The following is a 25,298-nucleotide window of genomic DNA, read 5'->3' on the forward strand; positions in this document are numbered from 1 at the left end:
ATAGGAAAGGAGGGCAGTGTTATGATGAACTTTGATGAACTTTGATAATCCGAACAATTTTTGTCCCATCTCTAATCTTTTATTCCTCGCCAAAATTTTTGAACAAACAGTGGCTTCTCAACTACTTTCGCATCTCTCTACTAATGATCTTTTTGAGCCACTTCAGTTTGGTTCCCGTAAACTTCACAGCACTAAAATGGCGTTAGTTAAGGTCACTAATGACTTGTTAATGGCTTCTGCTTCCAGCTGTCTATCTATATTGATTCTTCTTGATCGCAGTGCTGCTTTTGACACTATAGATCACGCAATTTTGATCAACCGCTTAAAAACTGTCTTTGGGGTTTCTTAATCTGCATTGGGGTGGTTTAAGTCCTACCTTTCTGACAGTAAGCAGTTTGTTGTAATGGGTGATTGCAAGTCTAAGGTTGGTGTAGTGCAATCTGGTGTTCCTCAGAGAGTGCCTTGCAAAAATATATTCGGCCCCCTTGAACTTTGCGACCTTTTGCCACATTTCAGGCTTCAAACACAAAGATATAAAACTGTAATTTTTTGTGAAGAATCAACAACAAGTGGGACACAATCATGAAGTGGAACGAAATTTATTGGATATCTCAAACATTTTTAACAAATAAAAAACTGGGCGTGCAAAATTATTCAGCCCCCTTAAGTTAATACTTTGTAGCGCCACCTTTTGCTGCGATTACAGCTGTAAGTCGCTTGGGGTATGTTTCTATTAGTTTTGCACATCGAGAGACTGAAATCTTTGCCTATTCCTCCCTGCAAAACAGCTCGAGCTCAGTGAGGTTGGATGGAGAGCATTTGTGAACAGCAGTTTTCAGTTCTTTCCACAGATTCTCGATTGGATTCAGGTGTGGACTTTGACTTGGCCATTCTAACACCTGGATATGTTTATTTGTGAACCATTCCATTGTAGATTTTGCTTTATGTTTTGGATCATTGTCTTGTTGGAAGACAAATCTCCGTCCCAGTCTCAGGTCTTTTGCAGACTCCATCAGGTTTTCTTTCAGAATGGTCCTGTATTTGGCTCCATCCATCTTCCCATCAATTTTAACCATCTTCCCTGTCCCTGCTGAGAAAAGCAGGCCCAAACCATGATGCTGCCACCACCATGTTTAACAGTGGGGATGGTGTGTTCAGGGTGATGAGCTGTGTTGCTTTTACGGCAAACATAACGTTTTGCATTGTTGCCAAAAAGTTCGATTTTGGTTTCATCTGACCAGAGCACCTTCTTCCACATGTTTGGTGTGTCTCCCAGGTGGTTTGTGGCAAATTTTAAACGACACTTTTTATGGATATCTTTAAGAAATGGCTTTCTTCTTGCCACTCTTCCATAAAGGCCAGATTTGTGCAGTATACGACTGATTGTTGTCCTATGGACAGAGACTCCCACCTCAGCTGTAGATCTCTGCAGTTCATCCAGAGTGATCCTGGGCCTCTTGGCTGCATCTCTGATCAGTCTTCTCCTTGTATGAGCTGAAAGTTTAGAGGGACGGCCAGGTCTTGGTAGATTTGCAGTGGTCTGATACTCCTTCTATTTTAATATTATCGCTTGCACAGTGCTCCTTGGGATGTTTAAAGCTTGGGAAATCTTTTTTTGTATCCAAATCCGGCTTTAAACTTCTCCTCAACAGTATCTCGGACCTGCCTGGTGTGTTCCTTGTTCTTCATGATGCTCTCTGCGCTTTAAACGGACCTCTGAGACTATCACAGTGCAGGTGCATTTATACGGAGACTTGATTACACACAGGTGGATTCTATTTATCATTAGTCATTTAGGTCAACATTGGATCATTCAGAGATCCTCACTGAACTTCTGGAGAGAGTTTGCTGCACTGAAAGTAAAGGGGCTGAATAATTTTGCACGCCCAATTTTTCAGTTTTTTATTTGTTAAAAGTTTGAGATATCCAATAAATTTTGTTCCACTTCATGATTGTGTCCCACTTGTTGTTGATTCTTCACAAAAAATTACAGTTTTATATCTTTATGTTTGAAGCCTGAAATGTGGCAAAAGGTCGCAAAGTTCAAGGGGGCCGAATATTTTCGCAAGGCACTGTAACTCATTTTATTTTTCTGTCAGTGGTTTGGCCTTTCTTGACAAATAATTTACCCAACAAAATACCATAAGCATAACATTATAGTGTTTTTCTTCTTCCCAATATACAATCTTCCTTAAATTCTGATGGTTAACCAAACATGTAGGCCTCAAAGTATATAGCAAAGTATAGTGCAGATAGCAGAGATCACACTGGGTATGCAACTTTTATTTATGTGATAAAAATCTTTAACGAAAAGATTAGCACATTATTGAAGCTTGAGCATTGTAAATTACAACAGCAAGATATCTACTTTGTGTACAATGAAAGCACTGGGAGGCAAGAATATTTAATATGTATCCCCCAATAAAATCACCCTTACACTCAGGAGCTTCTTATTACGTATTGCTTATGCTCACATGAAAATGTTTTTTCTTTTTTTTTTAAAAACTGCTATATAATCATGTACAGTATCTTACAAAACTTGAGTACACTCCTCATATTTCAGCAACAATTTTAGTATATCTTCTCAAGAGACAATACTATAGAAATGAAACTTGGATATATTGTAGAGTTTAGAGTAGTCAATGCGCAGCTTGAATAGCAGAACAGATTTACTGTTCTCTGAAAATAACTCAACATGCAACTATTATTGTTAAAATTACTGGCAACAAAAGTGAGTACAACCTAGGTTAACATGTCAAACAACGTGTCCAAAGTGTCAACATTTTGTGTAAGCACTATTATCTAGCACTGCCTCAATCCTAAGGGGCATGGAATTCACCAGAGCTGCACAGGTTTTTGCTGGGATCCTCTTAAACAAAAACGGGGTCGCCACAGCGGATCATCCGCATGTTTGATTTGGCACATGTTTTTACGCTGGATGCCCTTCCTAACGCAACCCTCCCCATTTATCCGGGCTTGGGACAGGCACTAAGAGTGGCTGGGGTTGGTTCCCTGACCGGGGATCGAACCCGGGCCGCAGCGGTGAGAGTGCCGCATCCTAACCACTAGACCACCATCCTCTTTAACTTCTCTATAATGGCATCACAGAGCTGCTGGATGTTAGACACATGGCGCTTCTTCACCTTCCGATTGAGGATGGCCTACAGGTACTCAATAGGGTTTAGGTCTGGAGACATACTTGGCCACTCAATCACTTTCAGCTTTTTCAGCAAGGCAGATGCCATCTTGACAGTGTGTTTGGAGTTGTTATGTTGGAAAACTGCCATTTGGCCCAGTTTCTGAAGGAAGGGTTCTGCCTCAGAATGTCACAGTACATGTTTGAAACCATGTTTCCCTCAATGAACCGCAACTCCCCAGTATAAGCAGCACTCATACAGCCCCAGACCATGATGCTACCAAGTCAAGTCAAGTCAAGTTTATTTGTATAGCGCTTTTCACAACAGACATTGTCTCAAAGCAGCTTTACAGAAAACAACAGTGAAGGTGAATGGTGTGCGTTTGTCCCTGATGAGCAAGCCGTGGCGACAGTGGCAAGGAAAAACTCCCTTAGATGATATGAGGAAGAAACCTTGAGAGGAACCAGACTCAAAGGGGAACCCATCCTCATATGGGTGACATCAAGAGTTTGGTCATAAATCTTTCAACAATACAGAACAATTTGTGATCATCATAGATCCAGCATCAGCTTCTCCATGCCAGGGCCTTTAAACACTCGGCATCTACTTCTCCATGATCATCCATAGGTCCATAATCTTCACGAGGTGGGACGTGACTGGAGCTGGCCAAACCTCAGGATGCCTCGGGATGGGGAGAGAAAGAGAAGCAGTGGAGAGGAATTAGCGTAGCTGCTGTTCATGATATTAACAGCACAAGTTGATAATGTGCATGTAATCATATATTCTGGAGCACAAGGTTGTGATGTGATGTGTGTGATGTGTGTTATGTGTAGGCTTTGCTAAAAATATATGTTTTTAATCTACACTTAAACTGGGAGAGTGTATCTGAACCCCGAACACTGTCAGGAAGACTATTCCAGAGTTTAGGAGCTAAATGTGAAAATGCTCTACCGCCTTTAGTGGACTTTGCTATTCTAGGAACTACTAGAAGCCCAGAGTTTTGAGATCTCAGGGAGCGTGACGGATTGTAGCGTGTTAAAAGACTGGATAGATACATGGGAGCCAAACCATTTAGTGCTTTATAAGTGAGTAGCAGTAGTTTGTAGTCTATTCGAAACTTAATAGGAAGCCAATGTAGGGACGATAAGATTGGGGTTATATGATCGTATTTTCTTGACCTAGTAAGAACTCTTGCTGCGGCATTCTGAACTAACTGAAGCTTGTTTATTAATGATGCAGGACATCCACCTAGTAATGCATTACAGTAGTCTATTCTAGAGGTCATAAACGCATGGACGAGCTTCTCTGCATCAGATATAGATAACATATTTCTTAGCTTAGAAATATTTCTAAGGTGAAAGAAGGCTGTTTTTGTAACTTGATTGATGTGATTTTTGAAAGATAAGTTGCTGTCTAAAATAACTCCCAGGTCTTTTACCGTTGAACTAGTAGTTACAGAACAACCGTCTAAATTCAGGCTGAGATGCTGGAGCTTCTGTGTACTATTTTTTGGGCCGATGAGCAAAATCTCCGTTTTATCAGAATTTAATAGCAGAAAGTTATGGGTCATCCAATCTCTTATTTCTTCAACACACTCAGTTATGCGAGCTAATTGAGCTGTATCGCCTGGTTTGGATGAAATATATAGCTGGGTATCATCAGCATAACAATGGAAGCTAATTCCATGCCTTCTAATAATATTTCCTAATGGAAGCATGTATATTGTAAAAAGCAGGGGTCCTAGAACTGACCCTTGTGGCACGCCATAATTTACTAGCATTATCCTGGATAGCTCTCCATTTAAATCTACGAAATGGTAACGATTGGACAGGTAGGATTTAAACCAGCTTAATGCCTGTCCCTGAATACCAATGTAATTCTGTAAGCGATCGAGGAGAAGATCATGATCTATAGTGTCGAACGCAGCACTAAGATCTAGTAAAACTAATAGGGAGATGTAGCCTTGGTCTGAAGCTAACAACAGGTCGTTAGTGATTTTAACTAGAGCAGTTTCTGTGCTATGATGGGGCCTAAAACCTGACTGAAACTCTTCAAAGATATTGTTCTCCTGCAAGTGGTTACATAACTGGGCAGCGACAATCTTTTCTAAAATCTTAGACATAAATGGGAGATTTGAAATTGGTCTGTAATTCGATAGCGTGCTTGGATCCAGATTAGGTTTTTTAATGAGGGGCTTAATAACTGCTAACTTGAGGGATTTAGGGACATGACCTAACGATACCACCACCGTGCTTGACTTTAGGCAAGACACAATTTTCTTGGTACTTCTCACCAGGGTGTTGTCACACAAACAAGTTTATCTTAGTCTCAGACCACATGACATAGTTCCAGTAATTCGAGCTCTTGGACAGGTTTTCTTCAGCAAACTGTTTGCAGGCTTTCTTGTGAGCCAGCCTCAGAAAAGGCTTTCTTCTGGGACAATGGCCATACAAACCGGCTTTTTGCAGTGTGAGGTGTATAGTCTGATCAATGACAAGCGGACCTCTTGCTTCTACAACCTCTTAAGCAATGCTGGCAGCACTTATGTGTCTGTTTATTTTGGTCTATATTGGTTTATGTGTCTATTATTCTTATAGCCTGGGCCACCTTTGTGGAGAGCTACAATTCTAATGATCAAATCCTCGGAGAGTCTTGTTGGCCGTGTTGAACATCCAGTTGTACTCAGAGCACCACATTTTTCCAGCTCTAATACGATATATAAGATACACAGATTTGTATGGTCCTGCCAAACAGACAAAATCATGAACATGATGAATAGAACATGTGTCTTTGAATGGTAAAACAACATACAGCTGTTATCACTTAGGTGCACTCACTTTTGTTGTCGGCTATTTTGACAATAATAGCTGTATGTTGAGTTATTTTCAGAGGACAGTAAATCTATACTGCTGTACTAGTTGCACATTGATTATTCAAGTTTAATTTCTATAGTTTAAGTCCCTTTGAGAAGAAACTAAAATAGTTGTTGAAATGTGAGGAGTGCACTTAATTTTGTGAGATACTTTAATTTCAGATATCTTTGGCTGACATTGTTTTGGAAATAAGTTCTGATTATTGAACCTTTGGCATAATTACATGTATTTCCTCTGTCATTTATTTATTTGTTGATAGTTCTTTCAGTTATATGATATGATATATGTAAATAAAGGGAATCTTGGTATGTTGGTGCAGAAATGCAACTATTCAATAACTTCAGTAGTGTATTATTAAATGCATTGTTATACTTTCATAAAATAAGTTATTCTTTTTACTTGTATTCAGAAAGAGCATTCGGGTCTTAAGTTATTTAGAATGTCTAGTGATTGATGTAATAACTTTTAGCAGCAACGTTTTTTTCAACTGACAAACATTGGCTGACAGACATTGGCTACTGATAATCAGCAGCAAGGACACTAGGAGAAAGACCCCCATTGTTATATAGAAATGGACAAATTTGTTGGTACCCCTCTATGAAAAGTAATCTCTACAGGTTCTCTGAAATAATTTGAAATGGACAAAAAAAAATTATTGCCATTCATTGGTATTGATTTCATGTGTAATAAAAGTTTATCGATTACCTTTAGAGGCAATAACTGCAAACAAATGATTTCTGCAGCTCTCAGTAAGACTTCCGCATATCATAATGAGTAAATTTCTTCAGCTATCTCATGTTAGAATTGTGCCTTTTTAGACAGCGTGTTTCAACTGCATGTTATAGATTTCATATTGGGCTCATAGAAGGCTAACTTTAGAATAGTTCAAAGTTGTTAGCTCTATCTTTTAGATCATTATCCCCTGGTGGAGGACCCATGATCTGTGACTGAGATAGCACAGGATATTTCTTTTGGGCAGTATTTGTTCTAAAATGGCTTGGAAGTCCAGAGATTACTGTGTCCTTCACATATTTATGGCTTCCCATGCCAGACACAGAAATGCAGCCACAAATCATAATTTAGCCTCCTTCATGGTTCGGAGTAGGTTTCATACTCTTTTCTTTAAAAGCTTACAATATTTTGTCTGTGAATGCCCAGCCTCTCAAAAAGAGGCTTTTTTTCTTACCTGTCCAAAGGACATTGTCTCAGAATAATTGTGACTTATCAATATATGTTTAATTAAAATTGAACAAAAACAGTGTGAAACATCACTATACTCCAGTTAGCTTTATTTCTTTTCTAGGGGTACCAATAAATTTGTGTATGAGTAAAATTTGAGATCTTTTTACTCTGAAAATCATTGTTTATAGTGGAGCATTGGTGTGGCATCAACCTGTTAGATAATGTGTTGGAGAAGGAACTTGTGCACTTCAAAAAATAAATTGAATTATAAGGAATGATTATATTTTATAAATGCTAAATCAAGATAATGAATGGTCAAAAAACGTGTGAAAGGCAGCTCCAAGAATTTATAAAATGTGTTATTTAAAGGCATTCTCAACAAATTTTAACAAAATATTGGCAAACTGAAAATCTGGTATGGTTAATTAAAGTGTCTCCTAAAGACAGTGCCTCCTTCTCTATTATAATTTTTTTTTTTTATAATTTCTTATGATAGCAAAAATATAACTAATTTATTAACCACATAAAATTAATATAGAATTATGAAATAAAGAATATAAGAGGTGTAAAAAAGTTTTACCTCAGCTATATACTGGCACCACAATTTTTTAAGGATTGCAAAGAGTAATCTTCCCTATTTTGGGGAATCGTTTGTTTTGGTTCCTGCAGTAACAGCTCAGATACAGGGACATTTATGGCAGCTGCTGTACATAATCTAATCCTAATGTAAAACAGTTTTAAAAACTTGTTTGTAATTGAAGATAATTATGTAGTTATTGAGATATTAGTTTTCTGTCAAGAGGCATTTATTTAACATCGCTGGAAATAGTTTCCAAAGTCAGTGCTTTACATGCCTTCATTTAAACAAAGATTTAAAAAGGTTTTTCAGCTTTGTCCATTTCTGTGTTGGTGAAATGAGTGCGCTGATGTCATTTCGACATTCTTTCTCACTTCCTTAGTTGTGAGCTCATGCATCCTGTTTCAGGGCCAGGCACATTTAAGGTCCTTTGCGCTGGCTGTTGTGAAACAATTTTAAACACAGGAAGGAGGTAAACATTAATACAGATACAGCCCAGAGGGCAGACCACTGTTTTGTAATTTCCAGGCAAGAACTGATGAGGAGCTGTGATTAAGGGAGGTTTAGCAACTATTTTATAAATAAATATATACTATAATATACTATAAATGAAAGTTTAGATTTTGCTCACAGCCAGTGCTTTGCTAGTAATATGGATTTCTAGACTGTTATATTGCAGTCTGTATTAATTTAAAGCTTAGATACCGTTTACATTTTGGATGATATGTTAACATACTGTATACCATTAACCTAACACCAAAACATACCATTGGATTTTTATCCATCTTTGTTGTTACACAATGACACTTTCATGTTTACTTTCTCTTTTCAACGTCTAAACAATATACACACATGCACACGCACTCAGCTCTTGCTCTTTCTCACACACACACACACACACACACAGCGCTTGCCTTTATCGTCATTCTTGTTCACTGCAACAGAGAAAATTGATTACTTAAATAACCTACAGGTGTGCAATCCTTATTGCTCGATTCCTTCAGCTTTGCCACCATTCACACAATGCTGCTAGGCCACATGCCCACTGCCACACACCAATTACAGAATAAAAATATAATGAACTTTGTTGAGGACAGGTTTGAGAATTGATCTTTTAATGAGGCGAGATTTTTGTACTGTGACAAAATGGTATGCTTCATGGATCCTTGGGGTGCCCAGATCTAAATGTGATGATTATTGATCCAGTGTCGAAGACTGATTTGGATGATTTTCAACAAAGCTGGGTTATAGTAGCTGATATAAATAAATGTTTGATGAGATAGTGAGATGAAGTGCAAATGTTTTAAGTAAAAAATAAGTATATATAATATATAATTGGGGTTAATGTTCTATATTTGTCTTGTTTATAGTAAAATAAACAAAGTATTTAGAGATACAACACATGTAAGTACTCACACCATAATGATGCCACAAAAATGTTTTATTTTTTTTATTTTTACTATATAGATTTTGTACTTATCTTATTTGGAAAACAAACTGTCAGTTTTATGTTTCATTAAATATTTTAACATAAACATGATCAGAAGGACACATTGAACTAAAGATTCAAAACTGTATTACAAGAGTGTGAAATTTAAATTGAGTGATAAAAAAAAAAAAAAATCTTATAAACACACTAACACTATGTAGAACTCAGGATTAGAGTGCCCATCATCTCAGAGGAAAATTTCAGACAGTTCAAATTTCAGTATGGTTTTGGGAAATTATCTTTGAAAGTACTAACCTGGATTACCTGTAAAAAAAAACGTTGGATGCAAAATATATCCACAGAACATAGCTCATTATTGAAACTGGATATCCTGGCTTATTGACAGAAATAATATCTATGACACTACTTTGCCACCAATAGAATATACAATTTGCATATACGCTGTGTCCGGATGTATGTCTGGGTGTGCCCCTGTCATGCAAGACTTTGAATAATTTGAATAAACTGAAAACTATAAAACAGCAAGTATCAGTTCACTTCCATAGTGTATGTAGAATGTAGAAATGTATAGTTATTGTTTAAAGATATAATTTACAAAAGTAGTATTTTATTTTTCTTAACAAAATTAGATATGTTCAGCACAAACAGAAGTTTAACAGTGTCTGTCAAATGGATCACTCCCTTTTGGCACATTGAAGTGATCGTGAATTCTTTGGTCTCATTTCTGTGTTGTCCCTTCCCTTCGACAGAACATACAAATTAAAACATTGGCTGATGACATGGTAAGGTTTCACCTTTGATTTTGTAATTTTGTTTACTTTAATTTTATTTGATTTTCATCTTCATATCATGCATATATGAAACTGGGAATTTGAAGAGAGCAAAGCACATAGACCAATTTATTATCTGATTAATCCTTCGCCACTTAATCAAAGTTATTGGTAGGCAATATATCATATATATATGAATTAATAAGCTTTCTGTAATAAAGCTTTTTTAAATAGTCATTATTTTGTGTGTATGTATGTTTGTGTATATATATGAATGTATGTATGTATTTATGTATTTGTAGCCAACACTGCCAGTCAAAAGTTTGGACACACCTTAATCATAGTTCTTTCTTTATTTTCATTGTTTTCACATTAATTCTGTTGACAGTGAAATCTGACATTTATAGTTCTAACCACAATGTCTAATTTGGACCCCTCAGCAACAGTTTTCCACTAATCAGATATACATTCCTTGCTTTTATTGGCCCAAGCAAGCCTCTTCTGCCAGTTGTTTTTTCTAAAGTAATTGTTTTTTGCTGCAAATTAACTGTGATTCCTACAGTCTCCACTAAATTAGGGCTGCGGCTATTGATTATTTTAGTAATTATATTATAATTCTAATGATTATTTTAGTAATTATATTATAATTCTAATGATTATGCTATTATACGAGTAAGTGAAAAAAGTCCTTTTTTTTTTTATTAAAGAGCAATACTAAATATGAGAAAATAAGACAGATCTTTTGTAGAAGTCAGTTGTATTTCTTTTTAGAAATTTTTTTTTTATTGCTGAAATTACATACAAGTATATCCTATTTCTTAGCATTTGATTGTTTTGGCAACTGCATTTGGAGATGCATTTAAATTTCTTGAGATTTTTTTGGATTGACTGAACTTAATTTCTTCCAGTAATTATTGTCTCTTCTTTTTATTTAACTGGGTGTTTCTTGCCATAAGATGAATTTGTACTGTAGCTATAGTAGCACTAATTGAGATATTAACTCTCCACTCACCCTTCCTCTGCACAAGACAACTGATGGTCTAAAGCACATTAAGATGGCAGGAAATGTCCCAATTTAACATTTGACATAATTTAACAATTTGACTGTAAACTAAAAACCATTTCAGGCGACTACCTTCTGAATCTGATATGAAAATGGCATGCATTTGTCAAGCTGTTATCAAAGATAAATGTAGCTACTTTGGACAATCAAATATATATTGGTCTCCTCCAATAGTATTGGAATGGCAAGGGCAACTGTTTTGTTTATTACTGTACATGCTAAAAAGATTTGGTTTGGTCAAAATATAAATATGAGACATCAGAATTTAATTGCCCGTTTCCTCATATTTACCGTTTTTTCCGGACTATAAGCTGCTACTTTTTTCCCACACTTTGAACCCCGCGGCTTAAACAATGAAGCGGGTAATTTATGGATTTTTCCCGGGTTTTCCCGGTTTCACAAGCTTCAAGCCAAAAAACTGAGCCCCATAACATTAGACCAATGAAATTGGTGAATGGGTTCAGGTGAACCAATGAAACTCTTTATTAAATCGCGCTCCCACTAAATCGGGCCGCACCAAATCATAAATATAGATGATGTTCCTCTGACGTTTGACATGCCGCTTACTCGGACTGTCAACAGGAAATGCGAATCATTCGTCATGCTGAAAACAACCAGGCATGAAAAAACGCACTTCACCTGTGTTCTGAGCTGCACGGCATCGGGAGAAAAGCTTCCACTAATGGTGATTTTTAAATGCACGACAATGCCAAAAGATAAACTCCCAAGAGAAATTGTTGTGAAAGGAAGGAGGAAGACAGTGAACAGTGAATTTCTTAGCAGGCTACTGTTTAGATGCAAGCCGTGTAACAGGAATTTCGTCTTTAGTTGAAGCCTGTGTAAAGTTCATTAGTTTCAATATAGGCACCTGCGGCTTATAGACAGGTGGGGCGTATTTATGTTTAAAATAAAAATCTTTGTAAAATTCAGTGGGTGCGTCTTATATTTGGGTGCGCTTAATAGTCCGGAAATTACGGTACATATAGGTGTTATAAACAATATGGTTCATAGCATTTCTTCTGACTAAGGTTTCTTGTTGCAATATTTATCTCTGATGCTTTTACTACATTATTTTATTAGTTTATTTAGAAGGCCCCTTAGACTTCTTTATGGGAGTTGAAATGCATGTTTAATAAGGTTAAGGTTTGATTTTTTTTAATTGAGTAGTCTACAAACCGGCATTTATTTCCCTCTGGTGACATTGGGTCAGCTGTGTGCTGCTCAATGGTTTTACTCCGAGAGTATGAGGGTAACAGGATCCAATCATCAAAGTTCAGTAAGACTATGCACCTTGATAGTCATGATAGTCTGAAGTAAGCATGCGGGATTATAATAGACAATAATAGTTTGCTCAGGTACCATTGCATGAAGCCATCTCCATGTAAATAACAACAATTAAAGATGGAATCCCAACATGTATTGTCATAATCATTATGTATTTAGTGTATAACAAAAGCCAAAGAATTGACTTTGCCAGTCCAATACTTTTAGGGGAATGTATATTTGAATGGATGGATCAGTGGATGGATGGATGGATGGATGGATGGATGGATAGATGGATAGATAGATTGTCTTTGCTCTCCCAGTTTCAGTTTCATTTTTGCATGTGTGTGCTGTGAATTTTATTTTATATATATATATTTTTTTTTGTTTACTCATTTATTTCATTATAATTTTAACCATATTTCCATGATCATTTTCAAAACCATGTTGCAAATGACAAGCTAACAGTGCATGTATTTTTTATTTTTTTTTCTTATTAACTTAGACTAAACTACTGGAAGACATCTTAATACATATAGTTTTCTCCTAATCCTTATTTTCTAACTCTAATAGTCATTCTTTGCTCTACCATGTTGTCATGGAACATTAATCGCATTGATCTCTTTATTTGTACTCCTGCTATGCCAATTAAACAGTGTCTTGTGATAACCGAGCCAAGGTTGATGAATGTGCTATTGTTTTGTTTTATGGTAATGATGCAGGTACAGCCAGGTCCATAAGGATTTGGACAAGGACAAGTTTCTTTTTTTATTTTCGCTCTGACTCAAATTCCTAATAACAGCACAATATAACAATGTTGATAATTGTTCAAAATCTTCAGATCCCCACACTACCAATGTCTGCATCTTAAGTTCTTTATAAAAACATACACTTAATGCAATTATACATTAAATGCAAATTAAGTAGGCATTGTATTGAAAAATGTATTAGACATTTTATTAAAAACAGATTTTTATCTGCTTAGCAATCCTTTTATCTGATCCACAAGTTAATATGCATGTGAATCATCAAAATGGGTGTTTTCACTGACTGTGCCATGGTGGTTTGTGACAGACAGTCCTGACCTGTCTCATCAACAGTGTGTTTCAAACCACATATGGTAACCAAGATCACATATTTTTTGCTCATTCTTATTTAAAACTTGTATTGTCTTCTCAGTATTGTGGTCTTGTAGCATTGTCAAATTGAATAACTAAACAGGTAATCAAGTGTTCCTACTAAATGTATAGGTGTGTGTAGATTTCAGTAGCATGTAATTTTTCATTGTATTTTGTATATATCCATTATCTTTAAGAGAAACATGATCTTTTTGATGCACGATTTCTGTTAACGTTTGATATAACTTTTCCCACAGCGTGACAGGATTACAAGCTTTCGAAAACAAGGCATAAAGAAGGAGAAGCCTGTTATCCAGCACCCAACAGACCCTAACTCCACGCATTCTGAACTACCTGTACCACAGCCGCTTTTTGATGAGCGTTCCTTGAACCTTTCTGAAAAAGAGATTGTTGACTTGTTTGAAAAGATGATGGTAAGTTTTAACTTGATCTGTTTTTTTTTTCTCATTACTGTTGTCTATATTTACACCTCAACACATTATAAAGTATTATCATATAAATACATTTGTACTGCTTGAACTCTTTTGCTTAAATGCTTTTACCTTTGCTGTTGATAAATTTAATTATATGATCTGGTGTGACATGGCAAAACAGAAACTCTTCACATATTTTACTGTTAATGTTTAAAATATGCTCGCTGTTAGCCATTAGCTGTACGAAGTTATAATGGTTCAATTTTCCAATCTATAATTATAACAGAAACTATTTGTATTGCAAAAATGTTTACCTAAATACTTAACATATTCAAATCAATACTTCATATATTTCTCTATGTTCACCGGTTAGCAGCAGTAACTTTCTGTTGCATGAAATTTCATTGCAACAAATCCTGAGACATGTTGACAGATATAGAATGCTACAATGTTGAACTAGTAAGACCAGACATAAAAGAAACAAGATAAGATAGGAATATAAACAATGGACAGACAGAGTGGGGACATTAGGGTGTAAGCATATCATATACAGTATCTTATTGGATGTTGATGTTTTAGCCACTTTGTAAAATGTGCAATACAGAAGCAAATAAGTCAAATTTCCTAAGACACACATCTGACTGCTAATGCCAGTCAGCTCTTTGAACTCCGTTTAAAGATAAACTCTGGTCTGGTCTAGATGTGTAAGTGTCAACATTCTTCAATATATAGTCCTAAGAATGCCTGTTTGAAGGAGCCTGAAAAGTATGGAAAAAAAATCACACCTATAAAAGCAACTTAACAGAATAGAAAATGTGACTGTAGCTGTATAGTCAGACTCCTTCAATCCCTGCTTTATGCTTATCTCCTGTCAACTTAGTAAATGCAAAACTTGTTGAAAAATTATTTACAATCAAGCAATTGCAACATTAATTAAGATCAGTAACAAGTGTGAGAGCTTTGGAAAAATGTGCAGGTCATGCCAAAAGATGTCTCTGTGCTCAAGTTGTTGTCATCTCTCAATTGTTGATTATTGATCGTTTGATATGTCTATAAACGACTTAAGAAAAGCACATTTTGATTTATCAATTATAAACAAACAATTAATCTTAGAAGGAAAAAAAAACAATTTTTTTTTCCAAAAAAGGTAAACAGACCAGTTGAGAGAAACAAGTACACTTCTATCAGTCAATAAAGCAATATTCAGTTGGTTAATCAAAAATGTATGACTGCCTATATAAACACTAATTTTGACAGTTTGTTGTTCTCTAGCTCTCATCTGTTTCTCAGTAAACGAGAAAACTTTTTCCTTATATGTCTATTCCAGTCAGGATTACACCACCATAGGAGTGGCACGGTACATGGAAAAACACCCGAACTGTTCGGTTCACTTGTCTCGGTTTGGTTTGTGTGTGCGTCGCACGGTTCGACGAATGCGCAATGTAGCCCCGTGCTCAGTTTCGCCTCAGACAGTTTCGCGCGAACATACATATAGACAGTAAAAGTTGAGTAAGGAGTGCTGCAGAAATGGCAAGTGAAGGAGATAATGAAGGCTGCCCAGAGTTGGCGGATGCGCCCGCGTCGTTCAAAACCGGTGTGTGGGAACATTTTTAATGTTACTTACGATGACAACGGAAATAAAACAGTAGATAGAACTGTGACTGTGTGACAAGCATTGTGCAAAATGCATTCAATATGCTAATGGCAACAATTCTAATATAACAGTTCATTTAAGAAGACTTCACGTCAATGTGTCGAAAAGCACAAACAGGAGAGAGCCGGTTAGAAAACTACTTCTACTGTCCGCAGCATTTAAACAGCCTCTCAGTGAGAAGTCGGACAGGGCAATAGCCATAACTAAAGCGTTGGGGATGTTTTATAGCAAAAGATATGCAACTGTGCAGCGTGAATGAGTGTGAAGGATTTCGTCAGCTGGTGAATGTACTCGAACCGCGGTTTAATATTCCCTCTCGCCGACACTTTTTTTTTTTTTGCCAAATAAAGGAAAAGCATGTCATCATCAATGTCTTCTCTCTTGCTGTATCAAAATCTCACCTAGCTTTTACTCAGAGATGGTCCCAATAATGTGATTAATAAAGCTAATAAGCTATAAGCTTATTAGCTAATAAGATTCTGGAGTGTTGAAGATTAAAAGAAAAAATAACAAGAACCGTATAGAACTGAAAACCGTGACCTTAAAACCGTGATACGAACCGAACCGTGTGTTTTGTGAACAGTACCACCCCTACACCACCACCACTATGAGAATCACTTTGATTTCTGAATTACATTTTACATCATTGTTTATTTTCTCTTCAAAGAAAATTTGAAGAATGCAGGAAGTAACATGTTCTGTGTCACTGACTTATCGAACAAAAATCGGTTTGTGTCACTTGGAAACTGCCTGTCCGAGCACCTGCTGAATAACCCTGGAGCACCACAGGGAACCATGCTCTTCCCTTCTCTTATCACTCTGTTCATCAAAGACTTTAAATTAAAGCCAGATTGTGTGGTTGGGTACATCAGCGAAGGACAGAAAGGGAATTAGGTAAACAGATTCGTGCATTGGTGGAGGAAAAAACATTTGCTCCCGAGTGAGGGCAACGAAATTGTGGAAACTACTAAACTAAACAAAACTTTCCATTCCATCTTTATAACCACTTTTTTCATGCTACTGTTGGAAGAGCCCTTTTACCGTCATGGGTAAAGATTGATTAGTTGATGCCTACTAATTCCTTGGAGTTTATCGCTACAAACTGGACTGTAAGTCCAAAAACGTACAGAAAATAAACAGCATTCTCTTCCTGACATACTGGTCAAACAGCAATTCAAGATTTGGAGCAACAGTGTTTTTTTCGACATTTCAACAGCTCATTACTGTGCTGGGGCATTATCTTGCACTTATTTGACCCTAGGATTAGTTTTATAAAAACGTTCCCACTGTACACTATTCATATCCAAATGCACTGCAATTTTATTTTTATAAATGTTTCCCTTTTCTTTACTTTTTCACTCTATACAACAGTGAAGTTTTTTTTTTTTCCATTCTGTCACTGTATATATAGAATGAATCTTTGGGATCTACTTTTTTCCATCTATATCCATCCAGCCATTAACACGATTGTGTACCATAACCTTTGTGGTAACAGTATGATTCAATTCAATTCCATTCATTTTTATTTGTAGAGCGCTTTTAACAATGAACATTGTCTCAAAGCAGCTTTACACAGAAAATGTGGTGATTTAAAAGTGAATATGTTCCCTGATGAGCAAGCCGGTGGCGACTGTGGCAAGGAAAAACTCCCCGAGATAGCATAAGGATGAAACCTTGAGAGGAACCAGACTCAAGAGGAAACCCATCCTCATCTGGGTTGCACCGAATGTCAATTTATAGCAGATATACGATGTTGCGGGGTACAGTGAATTGCATATATTTTTTTCTTTAATTTAATGCAGATAACAGACAAGTATATATACACACACACTGGATTGAACCTGAGCTAAAACTGTTCCTGATTGGGTAAGAAGACATAATAACCGGAGATGTGTGAGCCCAGATAAAGACTTCCTGTATACCTTACATACTCACATCATAAATATCCTATAGACACTAAACAGATAATAGGACTGTGTTTAGAGAACCAGTGTGAGAACCATATTAACACTAACATATACAGTTATCAAGCTAAACCATTTAATAGCTTCTACCTCTCCATTGCGCAATGAGGCGCTTCCGAGCAAAAATTGCAGTAACGTCAGATCGGTGTTATGCGCTAAAAACGCTCCCCTGCCACAGACTGCCCCAACTTATCTCATAATTATGAGATACTAAGTCATAATTATGAGATAAGGATCTCATAATCATGAGATACTAAGTCATAATTATGAGATAAGGATCTCATAATTATGAGATACTAAGTCATAATTATGAGATAAGGATCTTATAATTATGAGATAATAAGTCATAATTATGAGATCCTGGCTGTGAATTTTTTTTTTTTGTGAATGCAATGCGCTTCCGTAGAAAACAGTGAGTGCTAAATAAATATAAATAAATTATAAATACACACACACATACACACACACACACACACACACACACACACACACACACACACACACACACACACACACACACACACCGGCCACTTTATTAGGTACACCTTACTAGTACTGGGTTGGACCCCCTTTTGCCTTCAGAACTGCCTTAATCCTTCGTGGCATAGATTCAACAAGCTACTGAAAACATTCCTCAGTGATCACGCAGTTGCTGCAGATTTGTCGGCTGCATCATGCGAATCTCCCATTCCACCACATCCCAAAGTTGCTCTATTGGATTGAGATCTGGTGACTGTGGAGGCCATTTGAGTACAGTAAACTCATTGTAATGTTCAAGAAACCAGTCTGAGATGATTTGCGCTTTATGACATGGCACGTTATCCTGCTGGAAGTAGCCATCAGAAGATGGGTACACTGTGGTCATAAAGGGATGGACATGGTCAGCAACAATACTCAGGTAGGCTGTGGCATTGACACAATGCTCAATTGGCACTAATGGGCCCAAAGTGTGCCAAGAAAATATCCACACCATTACACCACGACCACCAGCCTGAACCATTTATACAAGGCAGGATGGATCCATGCTTTCATGTTGTTGACGCCAAATTCTGACCCTACCATCCGAATGTCGCAGCAGAAATCGAGACTCATCAGACCAGGCAACTTTTTTCCAATCTTCTATTGTCTAATTTTGGTGAGCCTGTGCGAATTGTAGCCTCAGTTTCCTGTTCTTAGCTGTCAGGAGTGGCACCCGGTGTGGTCTTCTGCTGCTGTAGCCTATCCGCCTCAAGGTTCGACGTGTTGTGCGTGCGTTCAGAGATGCTCTTCTGCATACCTCGGTTGTAACGAGTGGTTATTTGAGTTACTGTTGCCTTTCTATCAGCTCGAATCAGTCTGGCCATTATCATTTTACCTCTGGCATCAACAAGGCATTTGCGCCCACAGAACTGCCGCACACTGGATATTTTCTCTTTTTCGGACCATTCTCTGTAAACCATAGAGATGGTTGTACGTGAAAATCCCAGTAGATCAGCAGTTTCTGAAATACTCAGACCAGCTCGTCTGGCACCAACAACCATGCTACGTTCAAAGTCACTTAAATTACCTTTCTTGTCCATTCTGACGCTCGGTTTGAACTGCAGCAGATCCTCTTGACCATGTCTACATGCCTAAATGCATTGAGTTGCTGCCATGTGATTGGCTGATTAGAAAGAACACCCGGCTATTTTGCAAGTTCTCCCACTTAGAAATCATGGAGGGGTCTGAAATTGTCATCGTAGGTGCATGTCCACTGTGAGAGACATAATCTAAAAAAGAAAATCCAGAAATCACAATGTATGATTTTTTAACTATTTATTTGTATGATACAGCTGCAAATAAGTATTTGAACACCTGAGAAAGTCAATGTTAATATTCGGTACAGTAGCCTTTGTTTGCAATTACAGAGGTCAAACGTTTCCTGTAGTTTTTCACCAGGTTTGCACACACTGCAGGAGGGATTTTGGCCCACTCCTCCACACAGATCTTCTCTAGATCAGTCAGGTTTCTGGCCTGTCGCTGAGAAACCCGGAGTTTGAGCTCCCTCCAAAGATTCTCTATTGGGTTTAGGTCTGGAGACTGGCTAGGCCACGCCAGAACCTTGATATGCTTCTTACAGAGCCACTCCTTGGTTATCCTGGCTGTGTGCTTCGGGTCATTGTCATGTTGGAATACCCAGCCTCGACCCATCTTCAATGCTCTAACTGAGGGAAGGAGGTTGTTCCCCAAAATCTTGCAATACATGGCCCCGGTCATCCTCTCCTTAATACAGTGCAGTCGCCCTGTCCCATGTGCAGAAAAACACCCCCAAAGCATGATGCAACCACCCCCATGCTTCACAGTATGGATAGTGTTCTTGGGATGGTACTCATCATTCTTCTTCCTCCAAACACGTTTAGTGGAATTATGACCCAAAAGTTCTTTTTTGGTCTCCTCTGACCACATGACTTTCTCCCATGACTCTGGCTCATCCAAATGGTCATTGGCAAACTTAAGACGTGCCTGGGCATGTGCTGGTTTAAGCAGGGGAACCTTCCGTGCCATGCATGATTTCAAACCATGACGTCTTAGTGTATTACCAACAGTAACCTTGGAAACGGTGGTCCCAGCTCTTTTCGGGTCATTGACCAGCTCCTCCCGTTTAGTTCTGGGCTGATTTCTCACCTTCCTTAGGATCATTGAGACCCCAGGAGGTGAGATCTTGCATGGAGCCCCAGTCCGAGGGCGATTGACAGTCATGTTAAGCTTCTTTCATTTTCTAATGATTGCTCCAACAGTGGACCTTTTTTTACCAAGCTGCTTGGCAATTTCCCTGTAGCCCTTTCCAGCCTTGTGGAGGTGTACAATTTTGTCTTCAGTGTCTTTGGACAGCTCTTTGATCTTGGCCATGTTAGTAGTTGGATTCTTACTGATTGTATGGGGTGGACAGGTGTCTTTATGCAACCAACGACCTCAAACAGGTGCATCTAATTTAGGATAATAAATGTAGTGGAGGTGGACATTTTAAAGGCAGACTAACAGGTCTTTGAGGGTCAGAATTTTAGCTGATAGACAGGTGTTCAAATACTTATTTGCAACTGTATCATACAAATAAATAGTTAAAAAAATATACATTGTGATTTCTGGATTTTTTTTTTAGATTATGTCTCTCACAGTGGACATGCACCTACGATGACAATTTCAGACCCCTCCATGATTTCTAAGTGGGAGAACTTGCAAAATAGCAGGGTGTTCAAATACTTATTTTCCTCACTGTATATATATATATATATATATATATATATATATATATATATATATATATATATATATATACATTTGTGCCATGTCAACTAATACTACTACTACAAAAATCTTAGCTATTATACCATTGCTCATTTAAATAACAGCTTCCTAACTGCAATACAATATACAGACATTTATCAGTTCGTCACCATACAAAAATGTTTAGTAATTGTTTGTGTATTGAATGAGAGCAACATTGAAGTGTCATTATTTAGTAAAATATTGAATGGTTCCAAACATCAGGAACAAATAACAGAATTGTTAACTGTTATTTTACAAAGAAGTTTCTGTTAAAATATTAAATAAAGAAAAATCTTTGTTGGTAAATGTTCATAATTGACCTTAAAGATTATTTATAGTTTCTTTGCAGCACTGACTGAATGAGATGCACTTAACAAAAAGATTGTTTCTTGGTATAAATTGTACCGTTTTCCACAGTCCACAGAATTTTCAATTAAATTAATTTCAAGTTTTATTTGAATAGTACTTTTAACAAAGAACATTGTTTCAAAGAAGCTTTACAGAAGAAAAAGTGGTTATAAAGATGGAATGGAAAGTTTAGTTTAGTTTGTATAAGTCTGTTCTTTATAAGTTTATCCCTAATGAGCAAGCCAGTGGCTTTCTTTGCTTAAGTTTCTTTGCTTATTTTAATTTTTGAATTTAAGTAATGTCCTCACTTCATTTTATGTGTTTTTGTCTGTGTGTAAATGTATGTGCAGGAGGATATGAACCTGAACGAAGACCGAAAAGCCCCCTTGCGTGAAAAGGACCTTAGCACTAAACGAGAGATGGTTGTCCAGTACATCTCTGCCACAGCTAAATCTGTAAGTGTGTTATATTTTTGTCATCTGTGATAAAAACTAGACTCTTTAGAGAGCAAAATTGAGTGGCAAAATTTGGAGGGGCCAAATTCTTCTTTATTGAATTGATTTGAAAAAAATACCTGATTCTTGATTTTCTTACTTTCTCTTCTGCTAAAACCATATGTCTATACGGTGTGAAAAAATAGACTATATATTGGGACTCAGGTCTTAAAATATGGTAAATACAACTTTAGATGAACAGCAACACAACATATCACACCAATTCATTATTTATCTTTGGAAAAAAATAAGGCTAAAATGGTGAAGCTATGTGTGCAAAACTACATAGACTCTTACTGCTTCCATAGGAAGTAATAAGCTAAGTAGCAGCCAGGTGCTGCTAATATTATGCCTTCGAATAATTGATCATAGGCAAGTGTGACCACCTTTATAAAAGACCAGGTTTTACAGTTTGCTGACCTGGATCATTATTTTTTTATTAACACAATGCCATCGACACTGACCTTAGAGAAGCAATTGTTGCTGTCCATCAATCTGGGAAGGGTTATAAGGTAATTTTCAAACAATTTAAAGCTCATCAGTCTACAGTGAGGACTGTGAGACTGTCTGATAGCTGAAGCTTGGGTGCATGCAACAGCACAGTGATCCTAATCACACTAGTAAATCTACAAAAGAATAGCTGAAAAACAACAGAATCAATATTTTGCAATATAGTCAATGTCCATATCTTAACCTGATTGAAATGCTGTGGCAGGAACTGTAAACTGAACTCAATGAACTGAAGCAATGTTGTAAAAGCCATACAGAACAAGATTACTTTGTTATTGCTGGTAAAGGTGGTTCTGCAAGCTATTGAATAAGGTGCAATTAGTTCTTCACAAATGCTTCCTCCGTTTTGGCTATATTTTTGTCAACTAAACAATGACCGTGTAATATGTCATGTGGTATTCACACACACACACACACACACACAAACATATATATATATATATATATATATATATATATATATATATATATATATATATATATATATATATATATATATATACCATAATTTCCGGACTATTAAGCGCACCCAAATATAAGCCGCACCCACTGAATTTTACAAAGATTTTTATTTTGAACATAAATACACCGCACCTGTCTTTAAGCCGCAGGTGCCTACATTGAAACTAATGAACTTTACACAGGCTTTAATGAAAGACAGTGTCTGTTACATGGCTTGCATCTAAACAGTAGCCTACCAAGAAAGACATTGTTCACTGTCTTCCTCCTTCATTTGACAACAATTTCTCTCGAAAGTTTCTTTTGGCATCGTTGTGCGTTTAAAAATCACCATCAGTAAAGCTTTTCTCCCGATGCCATGCAGCTCAGAACACATGGTTGTTTTTAGCGTGACGAATGATTCACATTTCCTGTTGACAGTGCGAGTGAGAGGCAGGTCAAACTTCAGAGGAACATCATCCATATTTATGATGTGGTGCGGTCCGATTCAGTGGGAGCGCACCCGATTTGATATAAAGAATTTCTTTGGTTCACCTTAACCCGTTCGGCAATTTTATTGGTCTACTGTTTTTTATATATATATATATATATATATATATATATATATATATATATATATATATATATATATATATATATATATGTGAGGAAAATATAGTATTTGTGAGGAAAATAAGTGAGGAAAATAAGTATTTGAACACCCTGCTATTTTGCAAGTTCTCCCACTTAGAAATCATGGAGGAGTCTGAAATTGTCATCGTAGGTGCATGTCCACTGTGAGAGACATAATCTAAAAAAAAAAAAATCTAGAAATCACAATATTTGATTTTTAAACTATTTATTTGTATTATACAGCTGCAAATAAGTATTTGAACACCTGTCTATCAGCTAGAATTCTGACCTTCTAAGACCTGTTAGTCTGCCTTTAAAATGTCCACCTTTACTACATTTATTATCCTATATTAGATGCACCTGTTTGAGGTCGTTAGCTGCATAAAGACACCTGTCCACCCCATACAATCAGTAAGAATACAACTACTAACATGGCCAAGACCAAAGAGCTGTCCAAAGACACTAGAGACAAAATTGTATACCTCCACAAGGCTAGAAAGGGCTACGGGGAAATTGCCAAGCAGCTTGGTGAAAAAAGGTCCACTGTTGGAGCAATCATTAGAAAATGGAAGAAGCTAAACATGACTGTCAATCTCCCTCGGACTGGGGCTCCATACAAGATCTCACCTGGTGGGGTCTCAATGATCCTAAGGAAGGTGAGAAATCAGCCCAGAACTACACGGGAGGAGCTGGTCAATGACCTAAAAAGAGCTGGGACCACCGTTTCCAAGGTTACTGTTGGTAATACACGAAGACGTCATGGTTTGAAATCATGCATGGCACGGAAGGTTCTCCTGCTTAAACCAGCACATGTCCAGGTATGTCTTAAGTTTGCCAATGACCATTTGGATGATCCAGAGAGTCATGGGAGAAAGTCATGTGGTCAGATAAGACCAAAATAGAACTTTTGGGTCATAATTCCACTAAACGTGTTTGGAGGAAGAAGAATGATGAGTACCATCCCAAGAACACCATCCCTACTGTGAAGCATGGGGGTGGTTGCATCATGCTTTGGGGGTGTTTTTCTGCACATGGGACAGGGCGACTGCACTGTATTAAGGAGAGGATGACCGGTGGAGGCCATGTATTGTGCGATTTTGGGGAACAACCTCCTTCCCTCAGTTAGAGCATTGAAGATGGGTTGAGGCTGGGTCTTCCAACATGACAATGACCCGAAGCACACAGCCAGGATAACCAAGGAGTGGCTCTGTAAGAAGCATATCAAGGTTCTGGCGTGGCCTAGCCAGTCTCCAGACCTAAACCCAATAGAGAATCTTTGGAGGGAGCTCAAACTCCGTGTTTCTCAGCTACAGGCCAGAAACCTAACTGATCTAGAGAAGATCTGTGTGGAGGAGTGGGCCAAAATCCCTCCTGCAGTGTGTGCAAACCTGGTGAAAAACTACAGTAAACGTTTGACCTCAAACAAATGCTACTGTACCAAATATTAACATTGACTTTCTCAGGTGTTCAAATACTTATTTGCAGCTGTATCATACAAACAAATAGTTTAAAAATCATATATTGTGATCTCTGGATTTTTTTTTTTAGATTATGTCTCTCACAGTGGACATGCACCTACGATGACAATTTCAGACCCCGCCATGATTTCTAAGTGGGAGAACTTGCAAAATAGCAGGGTGTTCAAATACTTATTTTCCTCACTGTATATATATATATATATATATATATATATATATATATATATATATATATATATATATATATATATATATATATATTAGGGCTGTGCAATTAATCCCAATTGCAAAAAATCGCGATTTAAGCACATTCGATTTCTAAACCTAAAAGGAAAGAACATAAAATATGGATGCAGGTCAAAATAAAAATGATCTGGTGCCAAAGAGAAATTCAACGTCAGTCGTTTGGGAATATTTTGCATTCAGGAGAGAGGATGTGTCACAGAGCAAGGTTATTTGCAAGACTTGTGAAATGATTATTCCAACAAAACGGAGCAATACTACAAATCTGTTCCAACACTTAAAACAGCGCCATAAAAATCTGCATGATCAATCCATGTCGACAAAGTCCATCGAAACAAATAAAAGCACACATCAAAGCCAGCCCGAACAGATTGAACAAGTATT

The 25,298-nt window shown here is 37.2% G+C and overlaps 1 protein-coding gene and 2 long non-coding RNA genes across 6 annotated transcripts in view; 1 reads left to right on the plus strand and 2 right to left on the minus strand.

Annotated features, from left to right (window-relative positions):
- Window positions 1–25,298, plus strand: part of diaph2 (diaphanous-related formin 2) — a 322,782-nt gene that overhangs the window by 4,225 nt on the left and 293,259 nt on the right. For 3 of the 4 annotated variants that reach the window (XM_083560215.1, XM_083560212.1, XM_083560213.1), the window contains exons 3-5: window positions 9,969–10,001; window positions 13,691–13,867; window positions 21,469–21,573. In XM_083560215.1, coding sequence (XP_083416341.1) covers window positions 9,969–10,001; window positions 13,691–13,867; window positions 21,469–21,573 — 315 coding nt within the window. The remainder of the gene's footprint in view (window positions 1–9,968; window positions 10,002–13,690; window positions 13,868–21,468; window positions 21,574–25,298) is intronic. The other variant, XM_083560214.1, reaches the window with a different exon arrangement.
- Window positions 584–25,298, minus strand: part of LOC310736741 — a 311,461-nt gene continuing 286,746 nt past the window's right edge. The window contains exon 2 of the long non-coding RNA XR_014536645.1: window positions 584–730. This is a non-coding gene — a long non-coding RNA (uncharacterized lncRNA). The remainder of the gene's footprint in view (window positions 731–25,298) is intronic.
- LOC310736738 lies at window positions 18,372–19,100 on the minus strand. Its single transcript, XR_014536643.1, has 2 exons — window positions 18,762–19,100; window positions 18,372–18,696 (listed from the first exon to the last, which is right to left on the minus strand). It is a non-coding gene; the product is annotated as an uncharacterized lncRNA (long non-coding RNA).

Source organism: Silurus aristotelis, assembly GCF_946808225.1.
Source record: "Silurus aristotelis genome assembly, chromosome: 14".
Taxonomy (NCBI): Eukaryota; Metazoa; Chordata; class Actinopteri; order Siluriformes; family Siluridae; genus Silurus; species Silurus aristotelis.